General features: G+C 47.6%; 4 protein-coding genes across 4 annotated transcripts; 2 read left to right on the forward strand and 2 right to left on the reverse strand.

Moving 5' to 3' along the window:
- Positions 1 to 3,225: 3,225 nt before the first annotated feature.
- Positions 3,226 to 3,769, reverse strand: FPRO_01283 (uncharacterized protein; the record flags this gene model as incomplete). Its single annotated transcript, XM_031233194.1, has 2 exons — positions 3,226 to 3,475; positions 3,690 to 3,769. The coding sequence occupies 2 exons, from the start codon at positions 3,767 to 3,769 to the stop codon at positions 3,226 to 3,228; spliced, it is 330 nt and encodes a 109-aa protein (XP_031075190.1).
- A 1,367-nt stretch (positions 3,770 to 5,136) lies between these two features.
- FPRO_01282 (uncharacterized protein) lies at positions 5,137 to 5,884 on the reverse strand (the record flags this gene model as incomplete). Its single annotated transcript, XM_031233205.1, has 4 exons — positions 5,137 to 5,165; positions 5,223 to 5,388; positions 5,459 to 5,504; positions 5,571 to 5,884. The coding sequence occupies 4 exons, from the start codon at positions 5,882 to 5,884 to the stop codon at positions 5,137 to 5,139; spliced, it is 555 nt and encodes a 184-aa protein (XP_031075191.1).
- Positions 5,885 to 6,933: 1,049 nt separating this feature from the next.
- Positions 6,934 to 7,482, forward strand: FPRO_01281 (uncharacterized protein; the record flags this gene model as incomplete). Its single annotated transcript, XM_031233216.1, has 1 exon — positions 6,934 to 7,482. One exon carries the CDS (start codon positions 6,934 to 6,936, stop codon positions 7,480 to 7,482), a length of 549 nt encoding a protein of 182 aa, XP_031075192.1.
- A 6,120-nt stretch (positions 7,483 to 13,602) lies between these two features.
- FPRO_01280 (putative RAS GTPase-activating protein sar1) lies at positions 13,603 to 16,058 on the forward strand (the record flags this gene model as incomplete). Its single annotated transcript, XM_031233227.1, has 6 exons — positions 13,603 to 13,723; positions 13,774 to 13,907; positions 13,958 to 14,052; positions 14,098 to 14,206; positions 14,254 to 15,847; positions 15,898 to 16,058. The coding sequence occupies 6 exons, from the start codon at positions 13,603 to 13,605 to the stop codon at positions 16,056 to 16,058; spliced, it is 2,214 nt and encodes a 737-aa protein (XP_031075193.1).
- Positions 16,059 to 16,687: the final 629 nt, after the last annotated feature.

Below are 16,687 nucleotides of genomic sequence, written 5' to 3' on the forward strand. Positions count from 1 at the left end.
TCATAACCGTCACAGTCACAGCCTCTATTAAACTCTTTGGTCTTCGGCACTGACCACCTCTATTCCGGTGTTCCGAGTTGTCAAACCCCAAAAAATCAAAACTTCTTATCTGATGCTTCAAAGAACTCCGCTGTGAGGTCGATTAAGCATTGACACAGGTAAACTTGCTTTGTTGGAGGAATGAGGAGATGGTGGGATAAAAGATGATTGCAAGTATATCACTGTGCTAGGCCTTCCAGCTTGTCTTACTTCTCACTACCAGGCTGTACGTCTAGGTAGGTGTTTTCCCGCTCCAGTGCATCATTTCTATCATTCTTCCCCAGACCGCTTCTCTCTAGATCTTGTATCCCAATACTTGGTTACCTCTTCTCTCTCGCAACTTCGGCCTCGACGAGCAAACAAGATGTCGCGAGCTGTCACAGAGTGACGACACAAATCGCGGTCGAAACATAACCCGTGTTTCTCACCCCTCTCTTTCTTGTCGGCCGATCATTGTCCGGGTTGGGTGGTGTGTGGATGAGCTGGCAATCCGGCTTGGACTAAAATTAGCCCCGAGTTATTCACATCCCGACGGCCGGCATAACGGGGCACAAGGCGCTTTTCAGAGCTGCAAAGTTCTTGATGAGCTTCTGTCAAATTCACAAAGAGGTAGCCTGCTTTGACTCACGAAGAGCGGTCACCAAAGCAAGGTAAGGCATATTGCTGGTTACCTAGTAGTTAGTTGGTGCCCAGGCCCATCTAATCGATACGCTATCGATATACCACCATAACAAGGCTGTATATTGATGTCAGTGGGCAGGCCTCAAACACCTCCAGCTTCACCAGGTCTTCGGGTACCTGGTTCTGGTTTTTTCTATAGCTCGGGCATTCAAACTATAACACCTCAGCTTTATGGTAGGTATCTACTGGTAGAACCCAGCATAGGGACACGTGACGAAATAATTTGCCTCTTCTTGGTCACATGCAATGCAGTGAAACTCAGCTGGATGAGGGGATCATGGCAACCTTGAATTGATGTAGACGATTGGCAAATGTCGGTGTGATATTATTGGCACTCGCTCACAGCCTGAATCCAGCGATCCGGACCTCTGCTTCACTGGCCGTGTGGAATTAGAGACATTCCCAGCCTCGTTGTAGAAGTTGTCAATTTGGCTCTATTCTCATCCATCGGTGGTGTTTTTTTGTTTTTTTTTGCCTGCTTCGTTGTTTGTGAAGAGCTCTGGAGTGTAGCTCCACAGGACAGAGATCCACGTGCAGGATCCCTTGGACGTGCTACGGTACCCGTCCGTCTCTTGTACGAGTGCAGGCCTAGATCTAAAAAGGACGCAATCACAATACGAGGCCCTGTCTGTTCAATCCTGAGAACAGAGCGGCAATACCTCTGCTACGTTGGTCCTATCTTCCCCGGGCCGTCACTGTCGTTGAGCCCTGCACCTTAGCTTCTCACCTCATTAAACACACCTCAGTCTTGAATGTCTCAAACTGGCTGCAGCAGTTCGTACGTAAGAGCTACGGAGTCGGTGAGTGGCCGTGGATCCTTGGCTTGTGGATCGTGGTAATGGTAGCACGGTCGTTGCACCTCAATGGGGGGGAATATGCGGGACGTCCTACCGTAGGCTCCGCATGTGGATGAGGAGAGGAACTCTTTGTGTTCCTGTTGCACGCGGACGCGGCGCGTACCTTCAATTGACATATATGTACCTTAGGTATTCAAGGGTAGGTACTCCGTATAGTACCAGTAGTCGAGAAAACTTTGAGGCCTCTATCACCAGTAACCAGAAGACTCAGGTAACTTGATTATATACTCGGTAGGCCTTTAAATGAAGCATTTTCACCATCTTGCCTTGGGCTTAGAGGTGTTCTTGCTCCATGATGCTGTTGTGTCTCTTTTTGCTTCGAGGGCCGATGTAATGTCATCGTATCCTGAGACGACCACGCAAAGTCGCAACGGTATTTTGCCGAACAGGAAGTCAAATTTCGTGTCAGAGTCTCAGATATGGGGATACAGCATTGGTGCGTTGTCGGCTGTGCTCGATCTCACGCACCGCACCGCATCGCATCGCATCGCATTGATGAAATGCACTCACTCACTGCCCAAGTGCATTGTCATATTGCTTCCCAGCTATAGCCTATACGTACACTACGTATGTATGTACTTGTCTCGAGATCGCACGTCGTCTGTTAAAGTGGTGGGGGCGTAACCGCGTGGTGGTGGTGTGTATCCCCCACATGTCTTGGCCTTTCCATGCTGTCACGGATGCATGTGCGTGGTTGGCCAGTTGTCACAGCTTGGTCTGCGGCTAGGTACCTTGAGTTGGTGTGGTTGGGTAGAGAGCCGTCATCTTTTCCCTTCTCTTCTTCGTCTGCAGAGCGTTGCAAGGTTACAAAACTGAGGCTTCAGTATCAATTGGTTACCATGGATCGATAATCTTCCGATTGGATTTGACATCAGATTTGGGTTTTCAGATATCAACAATACCTAGCAAGCCCATGACGCATGTTGTTCTTCTACTACATGTGATTCTGGGGAATGGTGGAACATCAGCGCCATGGTTTGATATCTCCCAATCATCCCATATCACAACATCAATGCATGTAGCCGCCTCATGATCTCGGACTGCATGCATGTATAACAGCCCAATATCGGCAGCCATGTTTTGCGCAAATACACACCTATTGAGAAGTGACTGTCTTGGGCAACAGCGCATCTATCTGATAATAGAGCCCGATGGACTGACTGCATGCTTGGAATCGGTCTGTCCGCCTTGCCTTGTATCTCGGCGTCAGTACGGAGTACGGAGTATGGAATAGGCCACGGTTGTGCCTATCAGCCCACTTGCTGCAAAGTCTACCTGATTACACCGTCCAGTAAACACCTCGATCGAGTGACGATATCCATAGCTCAAAGAGGCCTGTCTTGAATAAAGGGTAGGTTGCTTGTTTCCTCACATCGCGGCCGCCTCCCGCCCATGTCACATTTCAATACCCGGTTATCACCTCAGCCGTAATTATATTGACATGATTCATGCCTCCAGGTTCCAGCGTTATCACTTGTGACTGCACCTATTATAGGCTTATCATCTCGAAACTTGGCCTGCCCACACGCGGCCGTCACATATCCGGGCATCTTTGATTCATTGTCGAGTTTTGATTCGTAATTAATCATTTCTTGCATTTCCTCCAATACCCTTGTTGCGCGCTTAATTCACCACTCAACAAGGCTGCTCACGATATCGCGTTCCAGACGCGTCCCGGACCCTCCTCGTTAGCCTTTCTTTCGCCCTTGTCTAGTTTCAACTCATTTGGTGTGACAAGCCCAAGCCCTGGCGATGGATTCTCATTCGTCGCCGCCGTTGCGTTCATCCAAGTCTTCACAGAGCTCTCCGTTCCAACCTTGGACACAGCGGTACGGCGATCATCATCTCGGTCCACGGCGGTTGAGTCCTTGTTTGGAAGGCATTGCTTTGTCTGAAGGCTATAGTTTGAGTAACAAGCCGGTGTCCTTATCCTCCTTTTGATGGGGCGTTTCGGCTATCGAATTGACAGGCGTTCCTTGTCCGGTTCGATGATTTGTTCTAGTGATAGTGATGTACATATGCTGGTCTGTCTACTCCAAGATCAAAACTTATGTCTTGAGCACACTGAGAATTTGCCACTGTATCAACACAGTCGCTGATTCCATAATGTACGGTGCTAGTAAAGTCTGTATTTCTAAATGTTTTCGATGCGAGGTGGCTTTCCATTGGTTATCTACGGCAATATCCAACATATCGTATCAAGGACTTGAAACCCGTACAATGTTAGTTGGCTTGAGATGGTTGACATATTCTCCCCACATTCTCATGCGTCAGTAATATACACAAAATAATAACTGTTATTGTATGTTATGCCGACCGGTGACCATGATATAAGAATGGCACAATATCCAGTGCACAGGAGTAATGTTTGGTTGTGTAATAGCTGTAGGGTAGTACACACAGGAAGACTCCTCCTCGTGAACTTGATATCAACGAGGATTGCAATTAAACAGCTGTCGTTGACTGAGAAATGTGTGATCAGGAATGTCGTTAGAGAAACGGCCTCAGAACTGCATAATGCTACCGGGTATGTAGAGCTGCATGCCTGATATCATTGGCAGTGCCTGAGTCAACCGAATAGACGCGAAAATAGGTTGAATATTCCACTCACACCACTGTTAAGAGTTTCCATACTCACACCGATTCATGGCCGTCAATCTCTAGGATGGCTATGACCAGCAATGGATTCGACGAAATAGCATCATAGCCAGAAATGTACGATTCGCAGCAGAGTTTTGTGGAATGACACGCCCTCTTGAAGCTCGTAGGTGGCATCAAAGATCGCCAAAAGCAAATGAGATGTGAGAAATTCACTACAGCCATAGTCATGGGAGGATTTCTTAAACTTGCCCAGAAGCTGAGACCCATGATATTCTAGGACGGCGCTTGAAACTTTGCACCTCCTTATGCCGCCACCATTCATATCACCGACCAAGCGAAACAACCAGCTCCTCCACCAGGCCTGCTTCGCAACATATCTGAACCAAGGATAGAAGGCTCAGACAAAACGAGTGGATGTGAGCTTTGCGAATTAGCTAAGGTCTGCAAAGGTGAGAGGTTAGGGGGAGGGGGGGTAAAAATCATGACAGACATATTCTACATAAAATTGAACGGTACTGACACTGAGCAACTTACTCTGCTAACCAAATGGAGTTCAAATCTATGGGTGTCAAAGAATTGTGGCGCACGGTGGCAATGTTGTCGAAAGAGTCGGAAGCAGTGGCTCGATGATTAGGAAGCCTATCTCACGGGGAAAGTATCATACTAGAAGCAAAACATTCACAAGGTCTCGTCAAGGGTAGTCTGTGCCCCTTTGTTCATGTGAGATCGATATGTGTCAAGATCAAGGAAGGATTTTGCTAAGAGGTCGCTATTTGTGCAGATCGAGCAGGCGATGATGATACTAGAGGTAGTTAAGGTCAAAAAGAAATTGGGTGAGTGAAATATGAAGCACCATGGGTACTGTAGTTGTATATTTGGATCACGAGATGCTCTCAAGATGTTTGAAACAACGCGGGCGTACGGGACACTCCACCCAGATATATAGAGATAAGCAAATCTAGTCGAGCACTTGCTCCGCCATGGAGACTAGTAGATTTGATGTTAGCAAATGTACATGATAAACGATCTTAGGATACCACTCACCAGCGCTTCCAGTATTGTCAGGCTCCACGTGCGCCTTGCTGACCTTGCCATCCTCGACCTTGAGGGCATATCGCTTTCCACGCATGCCACCAAAGACCTCGTAGGCCTCGAAGCCGAGGTCTAGGGCCTTAGTGAACTCACCAGTAGGGTCACCAAGGAACCGAATCTGAGAGAAGTTAGATAAATAATCTCGAACTTTGAACGAGAGGAGTTTTGTGTTAAAAATGTTTACTCACACCAGTCTGCTTGGCGGGGTCAAGCTGCTCGCTCCAAGCTTTCATGCTGCAATACAGTCAGAAACAAGCCATGTTAATATTATATACGACGACTCATGATTGTTGAACTTACACAAAGGGATCATTAACAGATACAACAAAGACCTGGCCAGCCTGCTTGAGCTTGGGGTGGTTGATGTAAGAGGGGATGTGCTTGCTGGAGCACGTTCCGGAGAAGGCAGCAGGAACGCCGACGATGTAGCCATTGGCTGACTGGAACTCCTCCGCGAGATTGACCTTGTTGCCGGGCGAGTCCTCCAGAAGGACGTCAAGGTTAGGAATCTCTTGGCCAACGCGGACAAAAGCACGAGGAGTCGAGTGAAAACCCCGCGCAGCCAAAGCAGGCCTGGCGAGGGCAATACGTCGGATAGGAGCTCTGAAGGACATTGCCGAAGGCTGTTAAGATAAACTGTGAAGCGTATATGCTATTTCTAACAGGTACGCGTGGTCAATTGCTTCTTGGATTGCCAGTTGATTCGTGGTGGAGGTTGGATCTTGGGACAGCTGCGGCACAAATGACATCACGTTGAGCTCCCTAGCGCAGTGGAGCTCAATTGTTGAAAGCTGATGTACCAGCTTCTTGTGTGTGCTTTTTTGATGGAAAGATCATGATCGTGTTACACTATCAAAATGGACTAGCAACAATGATAATGTTTGTTGTACGTCTTTACTTTTCAACAATTGGTTTCCACTGTTTGCCTCGGGACTATAAGCTGCACATATCCGCAGGTGGCCTCGCTGACGAAAGACCTCTATTGACGTTGAATTGCTACCTATTATGTACCTATGCGGAAAGGAAGACATTAAAAAGATTTGCTAGAAGGGATTAGATTGAAGAAATGGAAGGAAAGAATTATAGACAATAGAACAATACCTAGGTATATAGGAGGTAGAGTCTTCTTGATACTAGGCATTTAAAATAACTTGTTGGCAAGGAGTGTCTGGTGAATAGCGATGAAGAGATGACGCTATTGGCCATCGTAAGAATTCCTATTGTTGTCCTCTAGGAAGGTACATGTGAAGATAGGATGAGGTAGAAAAATGCAACTGCTCAAACAGCGCTGCTATATACCTGCAGTGTGCCTTCCGTTCCATTCCATCCATTGACATGCATCAGTTTGCCTGCACCTGCCTGTATTCGCTACCTACTGCTTTGCTGCCCACGGCGGAAGACAAAAGCTCAACCCCTACACACTGAGATTTCTAAACCCTCACAATTCAAGCGAAAACATATATTAAGGTCTTATTTCTTGGGCGAATTTATTTGTGTCTCATCGTCACTTGATACTACGAACTTTTCCACTACAGGGGGCTGGGCTCCCCCGAACGTTTTCTTCGAAAAGCCATACAACGATATCTCATTGAGAAGCGAGAGAAGCCTGGGATAGAAGGATGGCTTGATTTTATCGATCATATCAATCATACCTAGGAAAAACATGTATTCGAAATCTGACGAACACGATACTCTGGGGGACCTCCCGCTTCATCGACCAGATTCTACTCAACAGGCCACAAGTAAAAACCTGCCACACATCATGCTCGAAAATTGGCCTACACAGACTCCAACTTGGCGCCACCACTGTTATGTGGTTTACACTGTCGACTTCAGGGTTCGTTCCCAACGTGCCCGAGGAGATCCCTCCCTTACCAACCGAGCGGACAGAACCCACGATCACATAGAGAGTGGTCTGTTCGTACAGACACACGCGAAAAGGATGTGCGGTCATCTTTACATGCCTCGAAAACACCCGATTTACGAGTACTATGTGCTTCAGAGCCAGAGACTTGACAACATTAGGCAGCACGAGTATTTCGAGTCTGATGCCGCCATCGGATTCATATTCAAGAAGGATTATCAAAACTCCTTCTATCAGATTCTCCGGGAGATACAGTTACCGGAAAAGGAAAACCCTGAGGACTCGGCTCTTTATCGACGCCATGACACCAACGTCCAACCTTTCCCCCCTGAGAACTCGACGGACTAGGTGACGGCTGTGCTTATAGTGATGGGAACAAGGAAGCTGTTGATGGAAGATGTGCCAAATGACTGGTACATAGATGACACAGGAGAGTTCCAGGAACATGGCCGACATAAAACTGCTGTTCAAGATACTATTGTTTGCAAGGAGTCAACTTTGGTTGGGATCTTGTCGTGGAACTGAGAAACCAAGAGGCTACATCTCGGAGCGATTGGCATGATATAACGTCAATGCAGTTATAGAAAAGATGTCATCGGGGGAATCTGAAACAATATTTCCCATGCAATTGAACGGTGTGGTGCATGATATATGTTACATATGAGTATCTAACGATCGGGAAACGCTGTCCGAGTGATGCAGTGTTTGACCAGATCCGCTATTCAGTACCACAACTAGGGGGTGTCAGAAAACGTCTGACGTGAAGATGTGATTTTGTATGGTGAATGTGGATTCCAGCGTCAGACGTTTTTTGACACCCCGAGGCACAACACTATCGCATGAATATTGAAGTGAACTTGTGTTTTGCATTTGTATGGAGTGTTAGAACTTTCGTTGGCGACTGTTGATATCTATTGCTTTGTTGTCAAACAATAATAACACGTTAAGTGCGTGCCAGATATCGAAACCCTGCTATCGTGGCTACGCCTCCCGTGCCACCATCTTGGGAGTAGGGACTCAATAAATAGGACGATAAATATAGTACGTCTTGACTCACAGACCACAGTTTCAATAATGATTGTTTAAAGACCTGACACCGGAATCAACCGAGCCTGTACATGGGTATTTGCATAAAGGTCACGTACGTTACACTCATGTGTACTTTCATTCACAATGGAGGCGGCTAGGCTCGTCCCGTTGGCAGAAGGGTGTTCGTTTCAGAATTAATCAAGGGTCGACAGGCCCATCCGGAACCCCGGATGGAGAGGGAACACGAAGATGGAGGAAACACATCACCAGTGCGCATTCGATCGTGATGAAATGCTTGCTATGCAAGGGATTTCCTTGCATGTCGGTTCTTTGAGAGTTACTTAAGTCAGTACGTAACTAGGTATGTATCGTCTCTAAGTAGAACCAGAAAAACATGTGATATGCATGCTGGCAGTCTATGCCCCTTCTCAGATATAGACATATTTAGGGCGACCAGAGAGTACAGTATTTCGTGTCCGAATCAGCTTCGGGAAACCAACATGAATGGTTGGATAGCACAGATGACATGGCGATAGCAGCACGTGGGGGCTAGCCCTCAAGATCAATCCTCAAGGTGAATTGTGGATAGACAGCTCGTATCCTGATCCTGACCTGAGGTAGGTCGGCACTGACATGAGTTGAGATCACAATTCCTAAGTATCTCAACATGGGGCATGGTCGTTGAGAGTGGAGTTATCTCGATGTTAGCTCTACAAGTATTCAACGCTGGTTCTTGGCCCATGTCTAAGTCGCAACCTCTTGCTTGGCAATGTATTCTCATATGCAGTTACAAGGCACGAAGGAGTAAGTCGATGCAGTATATCACCCGCTTTGACGTCCGCTTTCTTTTTCCAAGAGTTCTAGGATCAGGCAGGCTGAACTATCAGCTGAAGATGCAAGGTTCCGACTACTCCTGCATGTATGTAAGTGCACAACCGTTCAACGGTTGGGTTCGGCTTTCTGTCTTTCCATTCCAATCCCTTGCCTCAAGTGATATGTTAGAAGTGGCTGTCGAGACAGGTGGCTCTTGTTAGCCTTGAACCAGCTGTTGCTTGGTGATTGGTAGAAACGATGATTAGCATCAAAGTAGATCAGCCATGAGTATCTAGAGTGAAGGCTGGCGTTGTCTAGACCTCGAATCAGCTTAGCCATTGGAGAAACTGCCTTGTCACAATGTCATCTACACAATCCTGTATTAATTAAAGCCGTTGTCATTGTATGAAAGGGAAAGCTAATGGCGTGGAAAGACAAGAATGTGGAGCGATAACTCGCAAAATTGCGAAAACCACTCGCTGATGTATTCAGCCATGTCTCGCAGATAGTCAGCGTTAGCGATTCCTCGATAGACGAGAACCACAAATGGATATGGATATGAGAAGGATGTGATTCTGACGATCGCCAACCAGCTCCGTGTATCAGAAGTCTTCTTTCGGACTGCCAAGCGTCAAGTTTGCGTGACAACATGCCGTTTTAACTGGGCCTGCTACTGTGATAATGCCCAAGATGGTGATCTTCGAAACCTTGAAGCCGTTTTTATCGTTGCATTCGCAGGTTGCTCTGCCGGCCATCGACAATGCCCCAAACCGCACCGCAGTCGTTGCGCGCACGACAAGACAGGGTGCCAAGAACCAGGTACAGTACATAAGGTACCGTTAGACTCGGGATACATTCAGTTGCTGACAGGGGTGCTCGCATGGCAGGCAAGGGGACCTAGAAAGATGAGGCACAGCACGCCAGAGACATGGGTCTGATGAGTGAAGAGAGGCAAGGTGATGCGAGACATGCCGCAGTTGGAATGTGTATATAGACGCTAAAACGACGGTGATAGTGTATAGGCTAGTGAAAATGTAGCTCCGAACCCCTTATCGTTGAAGAATAGATATGATCATTTGTGAGAACCTTTTCTCCTTGATTAAAAACGGGCTGGCTATTATTGCAATGAAGATTGTCAGATTGTCAATCAAATGCAGGGCCCTACGCAGTATGGAGCTGCTTTGGTTCCATTTTCTTTATTTCTCCACGAGCAGTGGATTCACTCGCTCGCTAGGGCGTCATGACCTCACTCAGTCACACGGGCCTGTGTAGTGGTGCATCGTAAAGAGAGAAACTGGCGGGCATGTTTAGCTATTCGAAGCAATCTGCGAGTGGCCCGGCGACAAGATTACGACATTGCAGCAATACAAGTGAAGTTCAGCCTGCATCACCATCACAGCAATATCGATAGCAAACACATATTGAACCACAGCCAAATCTTTGCCCTCCATTGTTACCCATCTCACTCACGCGGGCATCCACAGCGAGCCGTCCATGAGTGCCCGCAAGCAGGTGCAGGCACTTTAGTAGAGCCTTGTGCCCTGTGTCTAGCCCGAAGCGGGTGATGGTCAAATCTACCCCTGACTTGGCACGCAAGGATGGGTTCCTTGTCTCTTATTGCCCCTCAACAAGCGTTGATTGACAGAAAACTTATGCAGGCGTCTTGATGGAGAGCCGAAAAAGATGAATCCCAAGGAATAAACGTACCGTATTTCGCAAAGTTCAAGGTAGACGAGTGTTATTGGATCCCACGTCGAACAATACGCCTCTGATCATAACATATCTCTGCCTACAATTTACTAATCTTGATAAATTCTAGTAGTACAAAGATACTCGTTGAATACAAGGAAGTTCAAGTTTATTTCTTCGCATCTTTTCCCTCCCCTTGTCAGGCACGAGGGCCATTTTGGCGCCCCAAGCCCAGACCACCCACCACTGCCCCTGTCTCTTGTCGTGTCGTTTTGGAAGTTGGATATGCTCTGTTAACTTCTGTTGTAGGTCGGTATAACCGTTGGTGACTTGGCTTTAGCTTGGGCACCTAACAAGTCACAGCTCCTCGGCTTTTACTTATAGTGCTGTATCATTGAGGACGGATCCTTCAGCTGACCGAGTTCTCAAACAACCGGAAGTTTGCACAGAGCCTTTTTTTACCATAACCATCCTTGTATTTGGCCATCTATAATCCTTACCAACTATGAACCAGGATCCTCTCCCTTACAGCCCAACCATCCAAACTACTTGCTGCATATGTGTTTATCTGCACTCATGAATATGTAAAGAGCTCTTGAGATCATCCCCTCTGATCGACCATGAGTTTGGCGGTCTGACGACCAGAGGATGATCAATCGCTTATCCAAGTAACCAAGTGTTTCTTTTCTCAGAAGAAGCACGAGAGGTGCACTACCAAATTAGACCACGCGCCTCTGTCAAAGAGACTCCGCCAACGCCGCAATTGCAGCGTCTCCGTTCCACATGATTTCAAGAGGCGACTGGCCGTTCATATTACTTCTTATACAGAAGCAACAAGCAATTGAATTGAGTCTGTCTTTTTGTAGTGAAAGAAGATAAGCAGGCACCTACTGTACAGAATACAGTTGATCTTAATCGGAACCAGGGGGTGCAGAGTCCTTTGTTTCTCGCCCGCAAAATCCCAGGGTCTCATGAACCTTTCACTTGGGTACTGTAGGTACTAACACAGGCCTGTCAGGCCCAACAACGTTAACAGTCCAGGTTGTTGCTGATCGTCATTGCACCTGTGGGTTCCCGTTGCAAGAACCCGCTCTAAAAACGATCATGTTTTTGGGCGGCGTTACTCCACTCTGTCTCCCGTGAGTTTCGCCTCTGCCCCTGATCCCAGCAGGTACGGAGCCCTTTCAGGGCTTGGCCTTCTTCTGTTTCTTATCTTACATATTTACGTAGTATGGCGACTGGTGGTATGCATGGCAAGCGTATTTTGGTGAAGGGCTACTGCGGGTGATTTTGTTAATAGCCAATACTTGATGATTGACCGTTGAACTGCGTCCCGTCCGTTGTGTTAATTTAGGTTTTGGTGGAAGCCCAGGTATGGGTGGTATTTGCAAAATACAGTAAGCCTTCAGATTTAGCTACCTAGCTTCAAAGCTCTACACCAACTCTGTAAGGTAGGTCAGTACCTAATACTCACTCACCAGCGGTGGTACGGAGTAGACCGGCCACGTTATTCCATTCCCATCCATACCACCCAGTTCGCCTTGACTGGGCATCATCATCACCATCCATCCATCCATCCCATCCACTACCAGTATTGGTCTCTCATCTCAGTTCAGGTACCGATCAAAATGTACTGGACTGCACACGTAGCTGCTCGGAATCTCTGATTCGCCCTCCCTCCCTCCTCTTTCACTTGGTCTGCCACCTCAGTCTTGTTTCCTGCCCGCCTTCCATGACATTAGTTGCCCCTGATTCCTACCTTATGTACCTTTGGTAGTACTTCCCTTCTCTTCTCCTTGGCCTCCTTTCCTTTCGGACGTGCAGTACATTAGTAGGCAGGTTCTCTAGAGTCACACAAACTTATCAGGTTCCTGTCACTTTTCTTCTGGATATCTTCTTCCGTTCTTCCAGTTCTTCTTCAGCGTCGATCATTTCCCTTGTCAAAAGCACTTCATTATCATTTTATTCATCGTCGCCGCTTGTTTCGCGCTCGCTTTAATTCCTCCTATTCTCCCCACACACACAAACAAGTGCAAGCCCACAACGCACGCACGACCCTGCAGCGTCGAACGCCAACGATCCACCGACCGTCCCACGCGCCGTCTCTCCCTCCTGAAGTCCGCGTCTCAGCCGTGCATAAATCTGCCCGGAAATACACCAGGATCCATGTCTGGTACCTTGCAGTCCACTATCTAAACTACTCTGCTTCAAGTACACTTCTAGCTCAGGTACTTCGCTTTTGGTTGCCTTGCCTGTGCAATTCCATCACCCACGGCCCCCCTTCCCCTTCCTGCCTCTGCCTTGTCCACCACCAACACCACCACCGCTACCTCCACTTTCGCTATCACCATCAACCTGCCGCCGTTGTGTTGTTCATTTTGCACTTCTTTCTTCCTTGAACGCCTCCTGCGCTCCTCGCGAGATCGAGGACTTTCAGAATTTCGCATCGCGACATACTGTCGCTCCCATTGAGCTACCGTTGCCGCTTACCATCTGTCCATCTTAGCTTGTTTCTTGTCCTTTGTTTTCTGAGCGAACGTATTGCTGTTGCGCGCCCCCAACCGCCGTGCTCGCCTCATAACCATCGTCGATACCTCCGTTGATACAATCTTCATTATTTTGCGACTTTCCGCTTTTGTACCGCGAAACCGTTGAACGCCCTCTACGCCTCACTGCTTGTCATTCACCTCGAACTGGTCGTTGCTTTCGCTGCCACGCTTGACCTCGACTCATCATAATTGGGATAACCTGACTCGCTGCCCTTTGGCTCGGCACCTGCGCAATTGCTGCTTGTTGTCTGAGTCTAGAGGCATACAAGCCTGAACCCTCGTTGTCATAAATTGCAGTAAACACACTATGTCCATCATGCTACAAACGCCATCTCGAGCTTCTACGGCCTCCTCCTCCTCTTTCCAGCCCATATCACGCCAAAATACCATGTCTTCCTACGACGGCTCGCGCTCTGCGCGCCAGTCGAAGCGCTACTCGATGTCAGCTCTCTACATGTCGATTTCTGCCAACGAGGGAGATCTACAGATTGAAGATGAGCTTGCCAAAGGTAGGCCTACATTTGCATTTCAAGAGGATAAGCAACTGACCTCATTCCAGCACAAAAGGCGCTGCGTGATCTTAAGTCTAAGATCTCATCACAGTCGAAGAAGAACTTCGTTTTGGAAAAAGATGTGCGGTATCTAGATTCCCGAATTGCGTTGCTTATCCAAAACCGTATGGCCCTGGAAGAGGTACGTCTCCAATCAACGTCGAAATGAACGAGTTCTGATTCGCGCTATAGCAAAACGAAGTTGCCAGCCATCTCGAAGATGCTCTTGAAATGCAGCAGGGTGTCTTCCCTAACGACGACAAAACTCAGAAATACGGAAACCTTTTGTTTCTGCTCCAATCTGAGCCTAGGCACATTGCACATCTCTGCAGGCTCGTCTCGATGTCTGAGATTGATTCGCTGCTCCAGACTGTCATGTTTACTATCTACGGAAACCAATACGAAAGTCGAGAAGAGCATCTCTTGCTCACTATGTTCCAGGTAAGCTTCCACGCCTTTAAAAGAGATACACGTCTCACATGCTCTAGTCCGTCTTGACATATCAGTTCGACAACACACCGGACTACTCCTCCTTGCTCCGCGCTAATACTCCCGTCTCTCGAATGATGACTACATACACCCGAAGAGGTCCTGGTCAAAGTTTCCTCAAATCCGTGCTTGCTGATAGAATCAATGGCTTGATCGAGCTGAAAGATCTTGACCTGGAAATCAACCCGCTCAAGGTCTACGAGCGAATGATTGAACAGATCGAAGAGGATACTGGCCAACTGCCTCCCCATCTTCCCAAGGGAATCACTGGTGAACAAGCCGCCGAGAACCCTCAGGTTCAGGCCATCATTGAGCCCCGCTTAACTATGTTGACTGAGATTGCTAATGGCTTCTTGACCACCATTATTGAGGGCCTCGAGGAAGCGCCTTATGGTATCCGATGGATTTGCAAACAAATCAGGAGCTTAACCAAGCGCAAATATCCAGATGCTAATGACCAGGTCATTTGTACCTTGATTGGTGGATTCTTCTTTTTGCGCTTCATTAACCCTGCGATCGTTACCCCGAAATCTTACATGCTTATCGACGGAACCCCGGCCGAACGACCCAGACGAACTCTAACATATATCGCCAAGATGCTTCAGAACCTCGCGAACAAGCCATCCTATGCCAAGGAGCCGTACATGGCTAAGCTTCAGCCGTTCATTCATCAGAACAAGGACAGAATCAATAAGTTCATGCTCGATCTCTGCGAGGTCCAGGATTTCTATGAGAGCCTCGAGATGGATAATTATGTTGCCCTATCAAAGAAGGATCTTGAACTTGAGATCACCCTCAATGAAGTGTACGCCATGCACTCGTTGCTTGACAAGCATCATGACGAGCTGTGCAAGGATGACAATTCGCATCTTGCTATCATTATGTCAGAATTGGGATCATCGCCCCCTCAGCTGCCGCGCAAAGAGAACAGAGTTATCAACTTGCCTTTATTCAGTAGATGGGAGTCAGCTATTGGCGATCTGACAGCAGCATTGGATATCACGCAGGAGGAGGTTTACTTCATGGAAGCCAAGTCGATTTTCGTACAAGTCATGCGATCGATCCCAGCAACTAGTGGGGTGGCCAGAAGACCACTGCGACTAGAACGCATTGCTGATGCCGCAGCTACAAATCGCAGTGATGCAGTAATGGTTCGCAAAGGTATCCGGGCCATGGAACTGTTATCCCAGCTTCAGGAATTGCGCGTTATCGACAAGGCCGATCAATTCAGCCTACTTCGAGACGAAGTTGAGCAGGAGCTTCAACATCTCGGATCACTCAAAGAGGGTGTTATCACTGAGACCCAGAAGCTGCAAGAAGTCTACAAGACGATCCGTGATCATAATGTCTATCTCAACGGACAACTCGAGACTTACAAAAGCTACCTACACAACGTTCGATCACAGAGCGAGGGTACTAAGAGAAAGCAACAGAAGCAGCAAGTCCTTGGTCCGTACAAGTTCACACACCAGCAGCTTGAGAAGGAGGGTGTCATCCAGAAGAGTAATGTCCCCGACAACAGACGGGCCAACATATACTTCAACTTTACCAGTCCACTACCTGGAACATTCGTCATTTCATTGCACTATAAGGGTGAGCTTCTTTCATTCTCCTGTCGCTCTAGCATGCTAACTTGAAGACAGGTCGCAATAGAGGTCTCCTTGAATTGGATCTCAAGCTTGATGATCTGCTTGAGATGCAAAAGGACAATCAGGATGACCTGGACCTGGAATATGTCCAGTTCAACGTGCCAAAGGTCCTGGCGTTGTTGAACAAACGCTTCGCGAGGAAGAAGGGCTGGTAAATGATCTATAATGACAATACGACTTTCAGCCACCAACATCTCGACACATATTGATCCATGTACTACGACCGCATCAGAAGGAGGGCTTGGCGTTATGGATACTGATACCACGGAATATTCTGTTCTCTTCACCTTGGACCCGGAAGCTACTTGGAGGGCTTGTCACCATGGTTTCTTTTGTGAATTTTCATTTGTCTGTTTCCTTTTGGCATGAGCATTCCTTCATGTCTTGCGTTGAGGTAGTGAGACGGATATGGATGGATGGGTGAGGTGGAAATCAGCGAGCAGGAAGGACTATTCTTTTATATACCGTATGCTTGTTTCTTGAACGGCGGTATTCTGCTTCGGCTGGTCCGCGGTGGGAGCCTGTTATGCGGAACCTTGATTATATGTGCATGCCAGTAGTCTGTTAATGAGATGGATATTATTCTCCAATGCATGCGAGTGGTGGTAGAACGATCATAGCTAGGAGGTAGGCTTTAGGTCTTGGACAGTGGTAATGACCAACGGGCCTTGAGTTTTACAATGGAAGCTTGAATTATTACATCCGTATAGTGAATTGCTATTTGGCATGCCTCGAAGCACGAAACACTGATTCATTACAAACAAGATAGAGATACCTAGGTAGG

Source organism: Fusarium proliferatum (assembly GCF_900067095.1).
Source record: "Fusarium proliferatum ET1 genome assembly, contig: FPRO_scaffold001, whole genome shotgun sequence".
In the NCBI taxonomy this organism is placed as follows: Eukaryota; Fungi; Ascomycota; class Sordariomycetes; order Hypocreales; family Nectriaceae; genus Fusarium; species Fusarium proliferatum.